This window comes from Camellia sinensis, chromosome 8 (assembly GCF_055761805.1).
Source record: "Camellia sinensis isolate YWXY chromosome 8, ASM5576180v1, whole genome shotgun sequence".
Classification (NCBI taxonomy): domain Eukaryota; kingdom Viridiplantae; phylum Streptophyta; class Magnoliopsida; order Ericales; family Theaceae; genus Camellia; species Camellia sinensis.
In genome coordinates, this window is record NC_138968.1 from 188,221,485 (window position 1) to 188,235,135 (window position 13,651).

Genomic DNA, 13,651 nt, shown 5'->3' on the forward strand with positions numbered 1-13,651 from the left:
GATGTATTATTTAACCGTCATATTCAATGACAAATTCCAAGTGATTAGTTTCAGTTTTCCCTAATCAACATACAATGTCTACAACAATCAAGACTATCCTTCACCGATAGCCCAAAGCAGTTATCTCTAAACAGATAATAAATTTATCAAACAGATAAAATAACAACATTTTCATAGGTGAGCGATTAACTAAACCAACTACACCATTCAATCCCACAACTTCCCAATTTCATGACTTTCAACTCGATTTTGAATTTTCCCAAATTAATTATTCAACATAATTAGGGCATTTTTCCCCTTTTTTCAAATATCAACCTTAAGGTTCAATTTCATCAATTTAACAACAATCCTTCCATTTTCCAAGGTCTCACATACACATGGGTTTAACATTTGAAAACCCCCTTTTTATAAACTCAAATCAAACCTAAACTTTTCCAAAATTACCAAACAACACCATCTAATCAAAATGACTAAAATTTATGTCAAAACTCATAAGATGGAGTAGGGTATCCCTACCTCGAAGTTAGAAGCCCAAAGGAGTAGATGAAGAAAACTTAAAGTGCTCCAAATCCGCGATTTTTCAGATTAAAGTGAAGCCCACACCACCCTCTATCTTTCTTACAAAGAGATTAGGTTAGAAACACTCTAGGAGTAAATGAAATCTTAGAAAGAAGGTGTATATAAAGAGAGGAGCAGCCAAATCTAGGGTTTGTGTAAAGAAGGTTATAAAAAAGTGAAGTGTAACCCACTGCTACCAACTGATATACCCGAGGCTCGCTCGAGCGAAGGAGTGGTCGCTCGAGCGACCAGACACAAAGAAACCTCGCTCGAGCGCAGAAAGCCACGCTCGAGCCAACAATTCAAAGCTTCAGGTCTGCAACCTAGAAGCACACTCAAGCGAAGAAAATCTCGCTCGAGTGAAGAAACCCAAAACATAATCCTCACTCGCTCGAGCCAAGAAATGCAACCTTCAAGTCCAAAACCAGACGCAAACGCATGCTCGAGCGAATGAGCTAAAACACAAAGCTCTCTCGAGCGACAAAAGCCTCGCTCGAGCGAAGACACCAAAATCTGGGCAGTAACCATTTGTTTCTAATCACAATCAACCTGTTACAAACCTGCCCAACACATCCTAAAACTCATATACAAGGAATTAAAGGACGGAAAAGAAGCATATACAACAACTGACATCTACGAAACTGAGTCCGAAATTCAGTAACCAATGGAGGGAAAATCGGGATCGCTATAGAAAAGATGGGACTCAAATCAGGTTCCGGTTTGGGAGTTAGAGTCGGATTTCACTCTTAAGAAACAAACTAGTTTCTTAAGAAACTTAGAATTTGAGGTGTTAATACCCCAAAATCACCAAATGGCGTTGAAATAGCACGGAACTTGGCACACACGACCTCCTAGGCACGAGAGACTTGTGGGAGAAGACGGGACTAGAATCGGGTTCCCGGTTTGGAAGTTAGGGCCGGATTTCACTCCAAGCAAACTAGTTTCTTAAGAAACTTAGAATTCGAGGTGTTAACGCCCCAAAATCACCCAACGGTGTCGGAGTAGCATGAAACTTGGCACACACAACTGCCTAGGCACGAGAGACTTGTGGGAGAAGACGAGACTCAAATCAGGTTCCCAGTTTGGGAGTTAGAGCCGGATTTCACTCTTAAGAAACAAATTAGTTTCTTAAGAAACTTAGAATTTGAGGTGTTAATGCCCCAAAATCACCAAACGGCATCGAAGTAGCACGGAACTTGGCACACACAACTACCTAGGCACGAGAGACTTGTGGGAGAAGACGGGACTCGAATTGGATTCCCGGTTTTGAGAGTTAGAGCCGGATTTCACTCTAGACAAACTAGTTTCTTAAAAAACTTAGAATTCGAGGTGTTAACACTCCAAAATCACCAAATGGCATCGGAGTAGCATAAAACTTGGCACACACAACTGCCTAGGCATGAGAGACTTGTGGGAGAAAACGAGACTAAAATCGGGTTTCTGGTTTGGAAGTAAGGACCGGATTTCACCCTAGGCAAACTAATGTTTTAAGAAACTTAGAATTCGAGGTGTTAACGTCCCAAAATCACCAAACATCGTCGGAGTAGCATGAAACTTGGCATACATGACCGCCTAGGCACGAGAGACTTGTGGGAGAAGACGGGACTCGAATCGAATTCCCAGTTTGGAAGTTAAGGTCGGATTTCACTCTAGACAAACTAGTTTCTTAAGAAACTTAGAATTCGAGGTGTTAACACTCCAAAATCACCAAACGGCATTGAAGTAGCACGAAACTTGGCACACACGACCGCCTAGACATGAGAGACTTGTGGAAGAAGACGGGACTCGAATCGGGTTCCCGGTTTGGGAATTAGTGTGACACCGTGAACGTTTAATTAAATACTACATAAATATTTATAGTTAATATAATTATGGTTGTATGTGATGATATATTATTAAATAAATAAATATAGAAATCTAATTTGGCTTTGGGTTATCAAATATGGGATTAATTAGAAATTATTATTTGAGGCCAAATTAACACATTTATGAAATTATAATACTAAATGGGTCAAATTAGAGTTAAAAATAGTAAATAAATAACGATATTGATAACAAGAATAATAATAATAATCTATAAAGTAAAATAAAATAAATAATTTTATGATAAAGTGTGATTTAATTTACAATAGGAACACTAAAAATTTAGCACCAAAATAAATAAATATAATAAAAAAAAGAAAAGAAAATTAGGGAACTATTGTTGGCCCAGCAAATTCTTAGTAATGTTGGCCCAAACAAGGCCTTATATGTATTTAAAAGGCATCTATACTTATCCTAAAAGATTCAAATCTCTGATTCAAATCTATAATTAAAATTCAAATCTATTAGCATAATAATGGTCCTCCATAGAGAGGTTACGTGTCACCCAACAAAGGCTCAGTTAGTAGTATAAAAGAAGTAAGAGTGTTTGTGAATGGAGAAAGGACAAAAGAAAGAAAGAAAGAAAGAAAAACGAGAGAGAGTTACGTGAATGCTGAAAGTTAGGAGCCTATAGTAAAAAGGTTGTGATAGTGGAGTAAGGTTAAGGGTCAATAGTAAGGTGAGTTATATTATACCTTGAGTCACCATAATATATTTTACGTATGTTTTGACTTACCATAATGTATTTTATACAAGTTATGTTTTATAAATTATTATAAATTATATAAATATTTCAATTACGTGGTTTAATTTCCGAACCCTATTTGTGAAAATGAAACCATGGATATGTTTGTTTATATTTTAAAGAATATTTAACTAAGACCTTATAAACAATTATGTTTTGTAAGTACCACCACGGGAGTCCCACACCTTGGGGGACTTAAATAACCATTGGCCTCTGTATGACCACTTCGTGGTCCTCTGTTTTGTCATGGATCCATTGACCTTCGTTATGATTGTCACTTCAGTGACCTCTGTTTTGTTCTGTTCTGTACCGTAGTTATGGTTATTTATTTACATAATGTCGGTATTTCAGTTTCTGCCACTTAAATAATTTATTTACCAAATTGAGTTATGTAAATGGTTTGGCTTAACTAACTATCCATGGTTATTTTGTATTCCCTATACTCTTGACATAATATTTCTCACTCTACTGTGTGTTTATAGTTGTTACCCTTTTAGGTGACGAGATGTAGGGGAAACTCATAACCCCACAAAATGGAACCTGCACATGGATTGCTGTTGAACCATTTTTTTTTTATCTTTCTTTTTATTTTATTTTATTTTTGCTTCCTTTTTGTGCTACTCGGGGCCGGTCACTGATTAATAAAATAACTAAAACCCTATAAATGTATTTTCTTTTTTTTTAAATAGTAAAATGAAGTAAATTTTTTGTTTACTTATTTTTATTTCCGCTTGCGCAGTTTAATACTACAAATAAAATAAGTTAGTAAGTTGCGACTCTAACCCTAAGCCCTTAGGGTTGGGTCGTGACAAAGGTGGTATTAGAGTAACGGTTCAAAAAAAAAGCTATTTTAATTTGATCAGGAAGTTTAAAAAGCTATAAATAAATCTATAAATAAAACTATATAGGTAAGAAAATATAGTAAAATAAAAATAAAATAATAATAAATATTTACCTGTGACGTTAGTTTTTCTGTGTAAAATCTCACGTTTATTCTGGTGTTGTAGGAATGTCAGAGATTTATCTTGATGATGCATTTTGGGATGAGCTCCAGGCCATCAATTTAGATGAAATCTTAGCCGAGCACCTCGCCCCCGCCCCCGCCCCCGCCTTACCTGAAGGTTGGGGAGACTCAGAGGACATAGTCAGGGGACTGCACCTAGGCCTTGCCCGGTTGATGGGTCGGCCAGTTTATATCCAGACTGATCCCTCCGATGTCCCACATTTATTATGGAGACATAGCCTTGTCGATACACGCAGATGTTTTCTTGGACCATCTTGTGTCCTTGGCGTCGTCCCGGGACATGACCGCCCATATTATATTATAGGCCCTCTACCTCTAGAGTTTGTGGCCAGAAGGGGGAATGTGTACCCTGAGGATTACATTTTCCCCACAGTCCCTAACCCGCAAGAAATAATTAATGTTCAAAATGTTGACTTTAATAATGACCTGTCATATGTTGAGACACCTGGCTGGATTGTCGACCGAGCATTTTTGGGACACATACAGTCCATCCCCGTTTTCACAGTCCAAGTAGCATGGATGTGTTTTGGTGTAGTCCAGTTGGGGTGGGAATTTGAGCTTTTTATGCAGCACTATTTTTCATGGTTTTTCGGCTCATTTGACCCACCACTCTAAATTTGGGTAGCAAAAAATCTTTTGCACGCTGACCATGATGTGTTCTAATCCCTTTTTTGTTGACTTTTTATTTTTGTGTACCACAGGGATGGGACACTAACATATTTGGCTAATGTAATATGAATTGTAAAAAAAAAAAAAAAATGTAAAGTTGGCATTTTATATAAATATAGATTGCCCTACACACGCTTATATATATGCTGCGTTGTGAATGTAACGCCTCATTTATTACTTTGTAGAATGGCTAATAATGGTAATAGAAGTGAGTCATCAGTTAGTAGCACTGAATCGATGGAAAGAATAATGGAAAGAGTGGTTAATAGCTTTTTGCAAGCCTTGCAAACTAACATCAATAATGGGACGCCGGAATGGCGAGATGAGCCAGTTACCATAAAATAGCTCCAGGATCTAAAACCTATCACATTTATCGGCGGCCCAGACCCAATGGTAGCAGGCGCTTGGGATTGTCCAAAGTTGACTAATCCTACAGCCAGCCCCTCTGGCCCAATCAAGAGACTCGTAGGACCTGGAGGGGAGAAGAAGGACCAAAAACACCAAGGTTGGGCTTTCTCCTTGGTACCTAGAAAACCAAAAGTTGCCAAAAACGTTGTGTCAGGTATACTTTCTATCTGTGGTCATTTAGCTCATGTCCTCATTGACTCTGGGTCAGCTCATTCTTTTGTTGCACCACACTTTGCTGCCAAGTTGGCATCAACACCCGAACCATTAGGATATATGTTGTATGTGTCTTTTCCTTCCAGTAAGTCTACTTGCAGTACCGATGTGTACAAGTCTTGTGCTATATTCTTAAAAGGCAAAACCTTATATGTAGACTTGATTCCCCTCCACATTGGGAACTTTGATGTAATCATAGGTATGGATTGGCTGGCTGCCAACCACGCCTCTATCGATTGTAAAGCCAAAAAGGTCTCCCTCAGATTACCAAACCAACCTGAACTTGTCTTTGATGGAGCTGGAGTTTCTAACCCTCCCTGTATTATATCCTCCATGACGGCTCAACGACTTCTAAAAAAGGGTTGTGGTAGTTATATTTGTCATGTGATTGATACACAAAAAGAACCCCCCACCGTTGATGCAATCCCCGTGGTTTGAGAATTCCTGGATGTTTTTCTTGAAGATCTACCCGGTATTCCAGTTGATCGGGAGATCGAATTCACCATTGAAACCCAACTTGGCACACAACCAATATCAAAAGCTCCTTATCGCATGTCGATGACAAAATTGAAAGAGTTGAAGACTCAACTCCAGGAACTATTGGACAAAGGTTTTGTTCGACCTAGTACCTCACCTTGGGGAGCTCCAGTATTGTTAGTAAAGAAGAAGGATGGCACGATGAGATTGTGCATCGATTACCACGAGCTGAACAAGGTCACCATCAAGAATTGGTATCCTCTGCCGCGAATCAATGACTTGTTCGATCAACTTCAAGGTGCCCAAGTATTCTCCAAAATCGATTTGCGTTCTGGCTACCATCAGTTAAAAGTCAAAGCGGAAAACATCGAAAAGACTACCTTCAAAACTCGTTACGGGCACTACAAGTTTCTCGTCATGCCTTTTGGCATCACAAATGCCCCAGCAGCCGTCATGGACCTCATGAACCGAGTGTTCAAACCCTATCTTGACGGGTTCGTCATCGTCGTCATTGACGACATCCTCATATACTCCAAGTCACCAGAGGCCCAAGAGCAGCACTTGCGAACGGTTCTACAAACACTACGTAATCACAAAATTTATGCCAAGTTGAAGAAATGCGAATTTTGGATCACTAGTGTACACTTTCTTAGTCATGTTATTAACAAAGATGGCATCTTGATTGACCCCCAAAAAGTTGCAGTAATCGTGGACTGGCCACGACCTACTAATGTGTCAGAAATCCGAAGTTTCTTAGGTCTAGCTGGCTACTATCAACGTTTCGTGCAAGATTTCTTAAACATAGCATCGCCCTTGACTCAGCTAACTCAGAAGAACACACCTTTTGAATGGACTGATAAACAGGAGTGTTGCTTTCAAGAATTAAAAAGTCGACTTGTGTCAGCCCCTATACTAGCACTCTCTACCGGAGCAGATGGGTTTGTAATCTATAGTGATGCCTCATACAATGTTTTGGGTTGCGTTCTCATGCAAAACGTAAAAGTCATAGCTTATGCGTTGCGATGACTAAAGACTCATGAGAAGAACTACCCGACTCATGATTTGGAATTGGCTACAGTGATCTTTGCTCTCAAAATCTGGCGTCATTATCTCTACGGTGCAACTTGCGAGATTTACACTGATCACAAGAGTCTTAAATATTTGTTTACACAGAAGGAATTGAATATAAAGCAACGGCGGTGGCTAGAATTTATGAAAAACTATGATGTAGAGATCCATCACCATCAGGGCAAAGCTAACGTGGTGGCAGACGTACTGAGCCGAAAGACGACGAGAAGTTTGGAATGTACTCTCGTTTCCTGCAAGATCAATGGGTTACTCGCCAATGTAACCGTGGAGCCTACATTGACTGAAGAAATTAAAGCGCGCCAAATGGGAAGATAAACTTTTGAAGAAAAAGTACGAGGAACAAGGAAACACGCCTGATCCTGATTTCATTATAGGCAATGGGATATTGAAATTTCAGAATCAAATTTACGTACCTGACATCCCGGAACTCAAGAAGAAGACATTGGAGGAAGCTCATAATTTGAGATTTGCAGTCCACCCTAGCAACACAAAGATGTACCATGATCTGAAGGAACACTACTGGTGGACCAGAATGAAAAGAGATATAGCAAGCCATGTTTCCAAATGTCTACATTGTCAGCGTGTTAAAACGGAACATCAAAGACCTACAGGACTGCTGCAACCACTCCTTATTCCTGAATGAAAATGGGAGCACATTACTATAGATTTCGTGGTTGGGCTACCACAGCCATTTTCGAAGAATGACGCAATATGGGTCATAGTAGACCGATTAACGAAGTCAGCGCATTTTCTACCAATCAAAATCATGTACCCTCTGAATAAGTTTGCCACTTTATATATCAAGGAGATTATTCGTTTGCATGGTATCCCAGTTTCGATCGTGTCTAACCGAGACCCTCGCTTCGTGTCTCACTTCTGGAATAAATTATAAAAAGCTGTGGGAACTACACTGAAGTTTAGCACGATTTATCATTCACAAACTGATGGATAATTCGAAAGAACAATCCAGACGTTGGAAGATATGTTACGTATATGAGTGTTGGACCTCAAAGGTAACTGGGATGAGCACCTACCTTTAGTGGAATTCGCCTATAACAGCAGCTATCAGGAAAGCATTGGAATGGCGCCGTACGAAGCTTTGTATGGAAGGAGATGTCGGTCACCTTTGTGCTGGACGGAGGTCGAGGACAAGAAATTGTTAGGCCCCGAGATGGTGCAATCGCAAGTGAGAAAATCCAACTCATCCAACAGCGAATACGCACTGCTCAGAGTTATGCAGATATTCGGATACGAGACTTGGAATTTCAAGTAGGGGATCATGTGTTCCAAAAAATCTCACCAATAAGAGGAGTGATCCGATTCGGGAAGCAAGGAAAGCTAAACCCACGTTACATCGGGCCATTCGAGATACTGGAAAGGATTGGTCCTGTAGCCTATCGCCTTACACTACCTCTTGAACTATCCAATGTCCACAATGTGTTTCACATTTCAATGCTTCGACGGTACCTCCGAGATCCAGAACATATCGTCGACTATGAAAACTTGGAAGTTCAAGAAGATCTCTCTTATGAAGAGAAACAAGTGCAGATTTTCAATCGTCTTGATCAAATTCTCCAAAACAAGACCATACCATTGGTTAAGGTCTTATGGCGAAATCATCGTATCGAAGAAGCTACGTGGGAAACGAATAGTCAAATGCGAGCCAAATACCCACACCTCTTCGAAAATTAAGGTACGACAAGTTTGGAGACAAACTTTTATTTACAAGGGGAGAAATGTGACACTGTGAACGTTTAATTAAATACTACATAAATATTTATAGTTAATATAATTATGGTTGTATGTGATGATATATTATTAAATAAATAAATATAGAAATCTAATTTGGCTTTGGGTTATCAAATATGGGATTAATTAGAAATTATTATTTGAGGCCAAATTAACACATTTATGGAATTATAATACTAGATGGGTCAAATTAGAGTTAAAAATAGTAAATAAATAATGATATTGATAACAAGAATAATAATAATAACCTGTAACGTAAAATAAAATAAATAATTTTATGATAAAGTGTAATTTAATTTACAATAGGAACACTGAAAATTTAGCACCAAAATAAATAAATATAAAAAAAAGAAAAGAAAATTAGTGAACTATTGTTGGCCCAGCAAATTCTTAGTAATGTTGGCCCAAACAATGCCTTAATAATGCTGGCCCAAGTATATGTATTTAAGAGGCATCTATACTTATCCTAAAAGATTCAAATCTCTGATTCAAATCTATAATTAAAATTCAAATCTATTAGCATAATAATGGCCCTCCATAGAGAGGTTACGTGTCACCCAACCAAGGCTCAGTTAGTAGTATAAAAGAAGTAAGAGTTTTTGTGAATGAAGCAAGGACAAACAAAAGAAAGAAAGAGGTACGTGAATACTGAAAGTAAGGAGCCTAAAGTAAAAAGGTTGTAATAATGGACTAAGGTTAAGGGTCAATAGTAAGGTAAGTTATATTATATCTTGAGTCACCATAATATATTTTACGTATGTTTTGACTTACCATAATGTATTTTATACAAGTTATGTTTTATATTTTATTATAAATTATATAAATATTTCAGTTACGTGGTTTAATTTCCGAACCCTATTTGTGAAAATGAAACCCATGGATATATTTGTTTATATTTTAAAGAATATTTGACTAAGACCTTATAAACAATTATGTTTTGTAAGTACCACCACGGGAGTCCCACGCCTTGGGGGACTTAAATAACCATTGGCCTCTGTTTGACCACTTCGTGGTCCTCTGTTTTTCATGGATCCATTGACCTCTGTTCTGATTGTCACTTCAGTGACCTCTATTCTGTATCGTGGTTATGGTTATTTATTTACATAATGTCGGTACTTCAGTTTCTGCCACTTAAATAATTTATTTACCAAATTGAGTTATGTAAATGGTTTGGCTTAACTAACTATCCATAGTTATTTTGTATTCCCTACACTCTTGGCATAATATTTCTCACTCTGTTATGTACTTATATCTGTTACCCTTTCAGGTGACGAGATGTAGGGAAAACTCATAACCCCACAAAATAGAACCCGCACATGGATTGCTATTGAACCATTTTTTTTTTATCTCTCTTTTTTTTTTTTGGCTTCCTTTTTGTGCTACTCGGGGCCAGGCACTGATTAATAAAATAACTAAAGCCCTATAGATGTATTTTCTTTTTTTTTTAAATAGTAAAATGAAGTAAATTTTCTGTTTACTTATTTTTATTTTTGCTTGCGCAGTTTAATGCTACAAATAAAATAAGTTAGTAAGTTGCGACTCCAACCCTAAACCCTTGGGGTTAGGTCATGACAGTTAGAGTCGGATTTCGATCTAGGCAAAATTATTTAATTAATTATCTTTGTGATTATATAGTAGTTAATTTTTTATTTTTTTTTGTAATTAACATATTAACACATAATTATATTGTCATTAATTATATTTATTTTTTATTTTCAGATATTTCTTGAGTAGGAGTTTGCTTTATGTGGAATGCACGTCTATGAAGAATGCGACTAACTTTTGTTTTTGTTACCCACGGAGAATGATGAGCACAACTTATAATTTTGATTTATGTTATTTTGAATTATGAAAAACATTATGTATTTAAACATTATATATGTATTATAGAACATTATGTAGGGTAATTTTATTGATGTATAGTTATGAATGCAAGAATATTTTTATTATGGAGAAATTATTTTTTCTGTACAGGAATTTTTATATTATTATGCAATTATTGGTTTCTTTTTCAATTGTTTTTCATTTAATACAGGTAATTTTAATATTTTTAATAATTTTGTTGTAGTCTTTTTTTTTTTCGACGGCACCACACCGTCGCAAAAAAAAGGTAATTTTAATATTTTTAATAATTATATTGCAGTTTATTTATTTATTTATTTTGCGACGACACCACACCATCTCAAAAAATAGGTAATTTTAATATTTTTAATAATTATTTTGCAGTTTTTTATTTTTTATTTTTTATGACGGCAACACACCGTCGCAAAAAAATATTAAAACCATTGGCAACAGTGGGCATGCCTTTGCAAAAAAACAAAACCATTCGCGACAGCATTTTTTGCCGTCTTAAATAAAACTTTTAACGACGGTAAAACGGTGCTGTCGCAAAAGGTCTGACTTTTTTACATATTATATGCGACAATAAATTGCCGTCGCAAAAGGTAACTATAGCGATCCTGGTTCTTTCTTCTTTGATTGTTGTATCTGGACTTAGGTTCCGTGGAGTTGGTTGTTGTATATATCTTGTTGTCATCCTTTAATTCCATATATTTGAGTTTTAGGATGTATTTGGCGTGTTTTGAACAGGTTAGTTGAGCTTTAGTCTCATTCCTAGTTGCCCAGATTTTTGGTGGTCCACTCGGGCGGGTCCCTTTGCGCTCTAGCGGAGTTTACACACTTTTAGCATTTTGTGCCTCTGCAAAACTTTTGCAGGTGCGTTTTTCACGCTCGAGCGGATTTCCTTACGCTCGAGCAGGTCACGCTCGAGCGGGCCTCTCGGCGCTCGAGCGGGTTTTCAAAGTCTGTAAAAAAATACTGGAAGAGGGTAATCTACGCTCGAGCGAATTTCCTTTTGCACTCGAGCGGGTACTTTTTGATTTTGTGTCTTGACGCTCGAGCAGGTCTTTTGCGCTCGAGCGGGTCCAGTTTTTTTTGTGTTTGACGCTTGAGCATCCTATTCTCCGCTCGAGCGGGATAGTCGTATATCAGATGGCAGCTGGGTGATTTTGAATCAGATTTCACATTTCTTTTCTCTCTCTTACTTTTCTAAACCCTCTTTTGAGAGCTCCTCTCTCTAGAATATACCTTCTCTCTAGGGATTGATCTAGCTTGAGTGATCTATTCCCTTAGTGTCTTTGCAAAGAGTGTAGAGCTTGGCTTGGGTTCCTATCAATCCGAAAATCTTGGGTTTTGGAGCATTTCGAGATTTCTTCATCATCTCCTTTGAGTTTCATCTCTTGAGGTAGGGATTCCTACTCATCTTTATGGGCTTTAACATAGATATTGAGCTTTTTGTATAAATGGTTTGATTTGGGAAGTTAGGGTTTGAAATGGGTTAAATTAGAATAAGGGTTTTATTCTTTTGATTCAAACATTTGTGTTTTGGGTTTAAAAATGAGGTTATTGATGTTGTTGATAATATTTGAACCTTTGGGTCAATATTGAAAAAAATGGGAAAAATGCCATGTTTGGGTATATTTGGGTCATTAGTGTAATTAATGGCATTTGTTATGGAAATATGAAATTGAGTTGGGAATGAGTAAATTTGCTCATTATGAGATAGAATGGTGGAGTTGGATTCATTAATCACTCACCTTTGAAAATGTTGATAATTTATCTGTTGGTGCATTTATTATCTGTTTAGAAATAACTGCTTTGGGTTATCGGTGGAGGATTGTCTTGATAGTTGTAGACACTGCATGATAATTAGGTAAATTAAAACTAATCAATTTGAGTATGTCATTGAGTATGACGGTTGGACTAATACAGCGAATATGTGTATTGATTGGTCATTGTATATGAAGAATAATTATACATGGGTGCCGAATCCCGTGGATGAAATTTTCGTAAAATGGCAAGTCAAGAATAATTATACATGGATGCCGAATCCGCGGATGAAAATTTTGTAAAATGGCAATTTGACTATAATTACACATGGGTGCCGAATCCCGCGAATGAAATTTTCGTAAAATGGCAAATCCGAAAATATCTATACATGGGTTCCGAGTCCTGCAGATGAAATTTCCGTAAAATGGCCATAAGAAAATAATTACACATGAGCGTCGAATCCCGCGGACGCAATTTCCGTGAAATGGCAGTTTGAAGTATTGTTGGCATGAGATGTAGTCTCATTTAAGTTGTTTGGCCAGGTTCTGAGCCGTGTTCATAAGTTGAGTTGTTGTTAAGTGAAGAATTATGGAACTGGATTGTACTATATGTTGGTTTATATGAGTTAAATGTTTATCAAGTGCTAATGTTTTAGTTATTGCTCATATTATGTTTAGCATATCTCTACTGGGCGTTGGCTCACTTTATATAGGACATCATTTTCAGGAACAGGTGTTATGCCACCTCCAAGGATGTTGCTTGGGAGGCTGTCAGACTCATTTTTGTTGTATTACATGTATATCAAGCCAAGGGCTTATTTTGTGTAGAGTTAGTACTCTCTTTTTGTAACCAAGTGTTGACTTGGAAAGTTGTAAGCCTATAGGGCATTTACTTTTGTTGCCAACATGTAATACCTTTTGTAAGAATACTCTGATGATTGTAATATGAAATCTTTTCTATTTATCGTGAATGTATGTTATGATGGGTTTATTTTTGAGGACGTTACAACTTGGTATCAGAGCGTACCGGGTTCGAATACTTTGGATTCGCGGGAAGTGATTAGTATCACAATGGGTTCGTCTCGCTTGTTAGAGACTTGTGTATGACATTATGTGTTTATTTGACAACATGTTTATGTGACTATTTGGGTATGAGATTTAGTTTCTAGGATGTTGATTGGATCCTTGGGTTTCTGTGAGTCTTGATGAAAAAGCACTTGATCAATGCTGTTTCTAACCGGAACTCTA

General features: G+C 37.3%; 1 protein-coding gene across 1 annotated transcript; it reads left to right on the forward strand.

Annotated features, from left to right (window-relative positions):
- Positions 1-8,159: 8,159 nt before the first annotated feature.
- Positions 8,160-8,738, forward strand: LOC145798356 (uncharacterized). The gene has a single exon (XM_082885884.1). It carries the CDS (start codon positions 8,160-8,162, stop codon positions 8,736-8,738), a length of 579 nt encoding a protein of 192 aa, XP_082742010.1.
- The last annotated feature ends 4,913 nt before the right edge of the window (positions 8,739-13,651 follow it).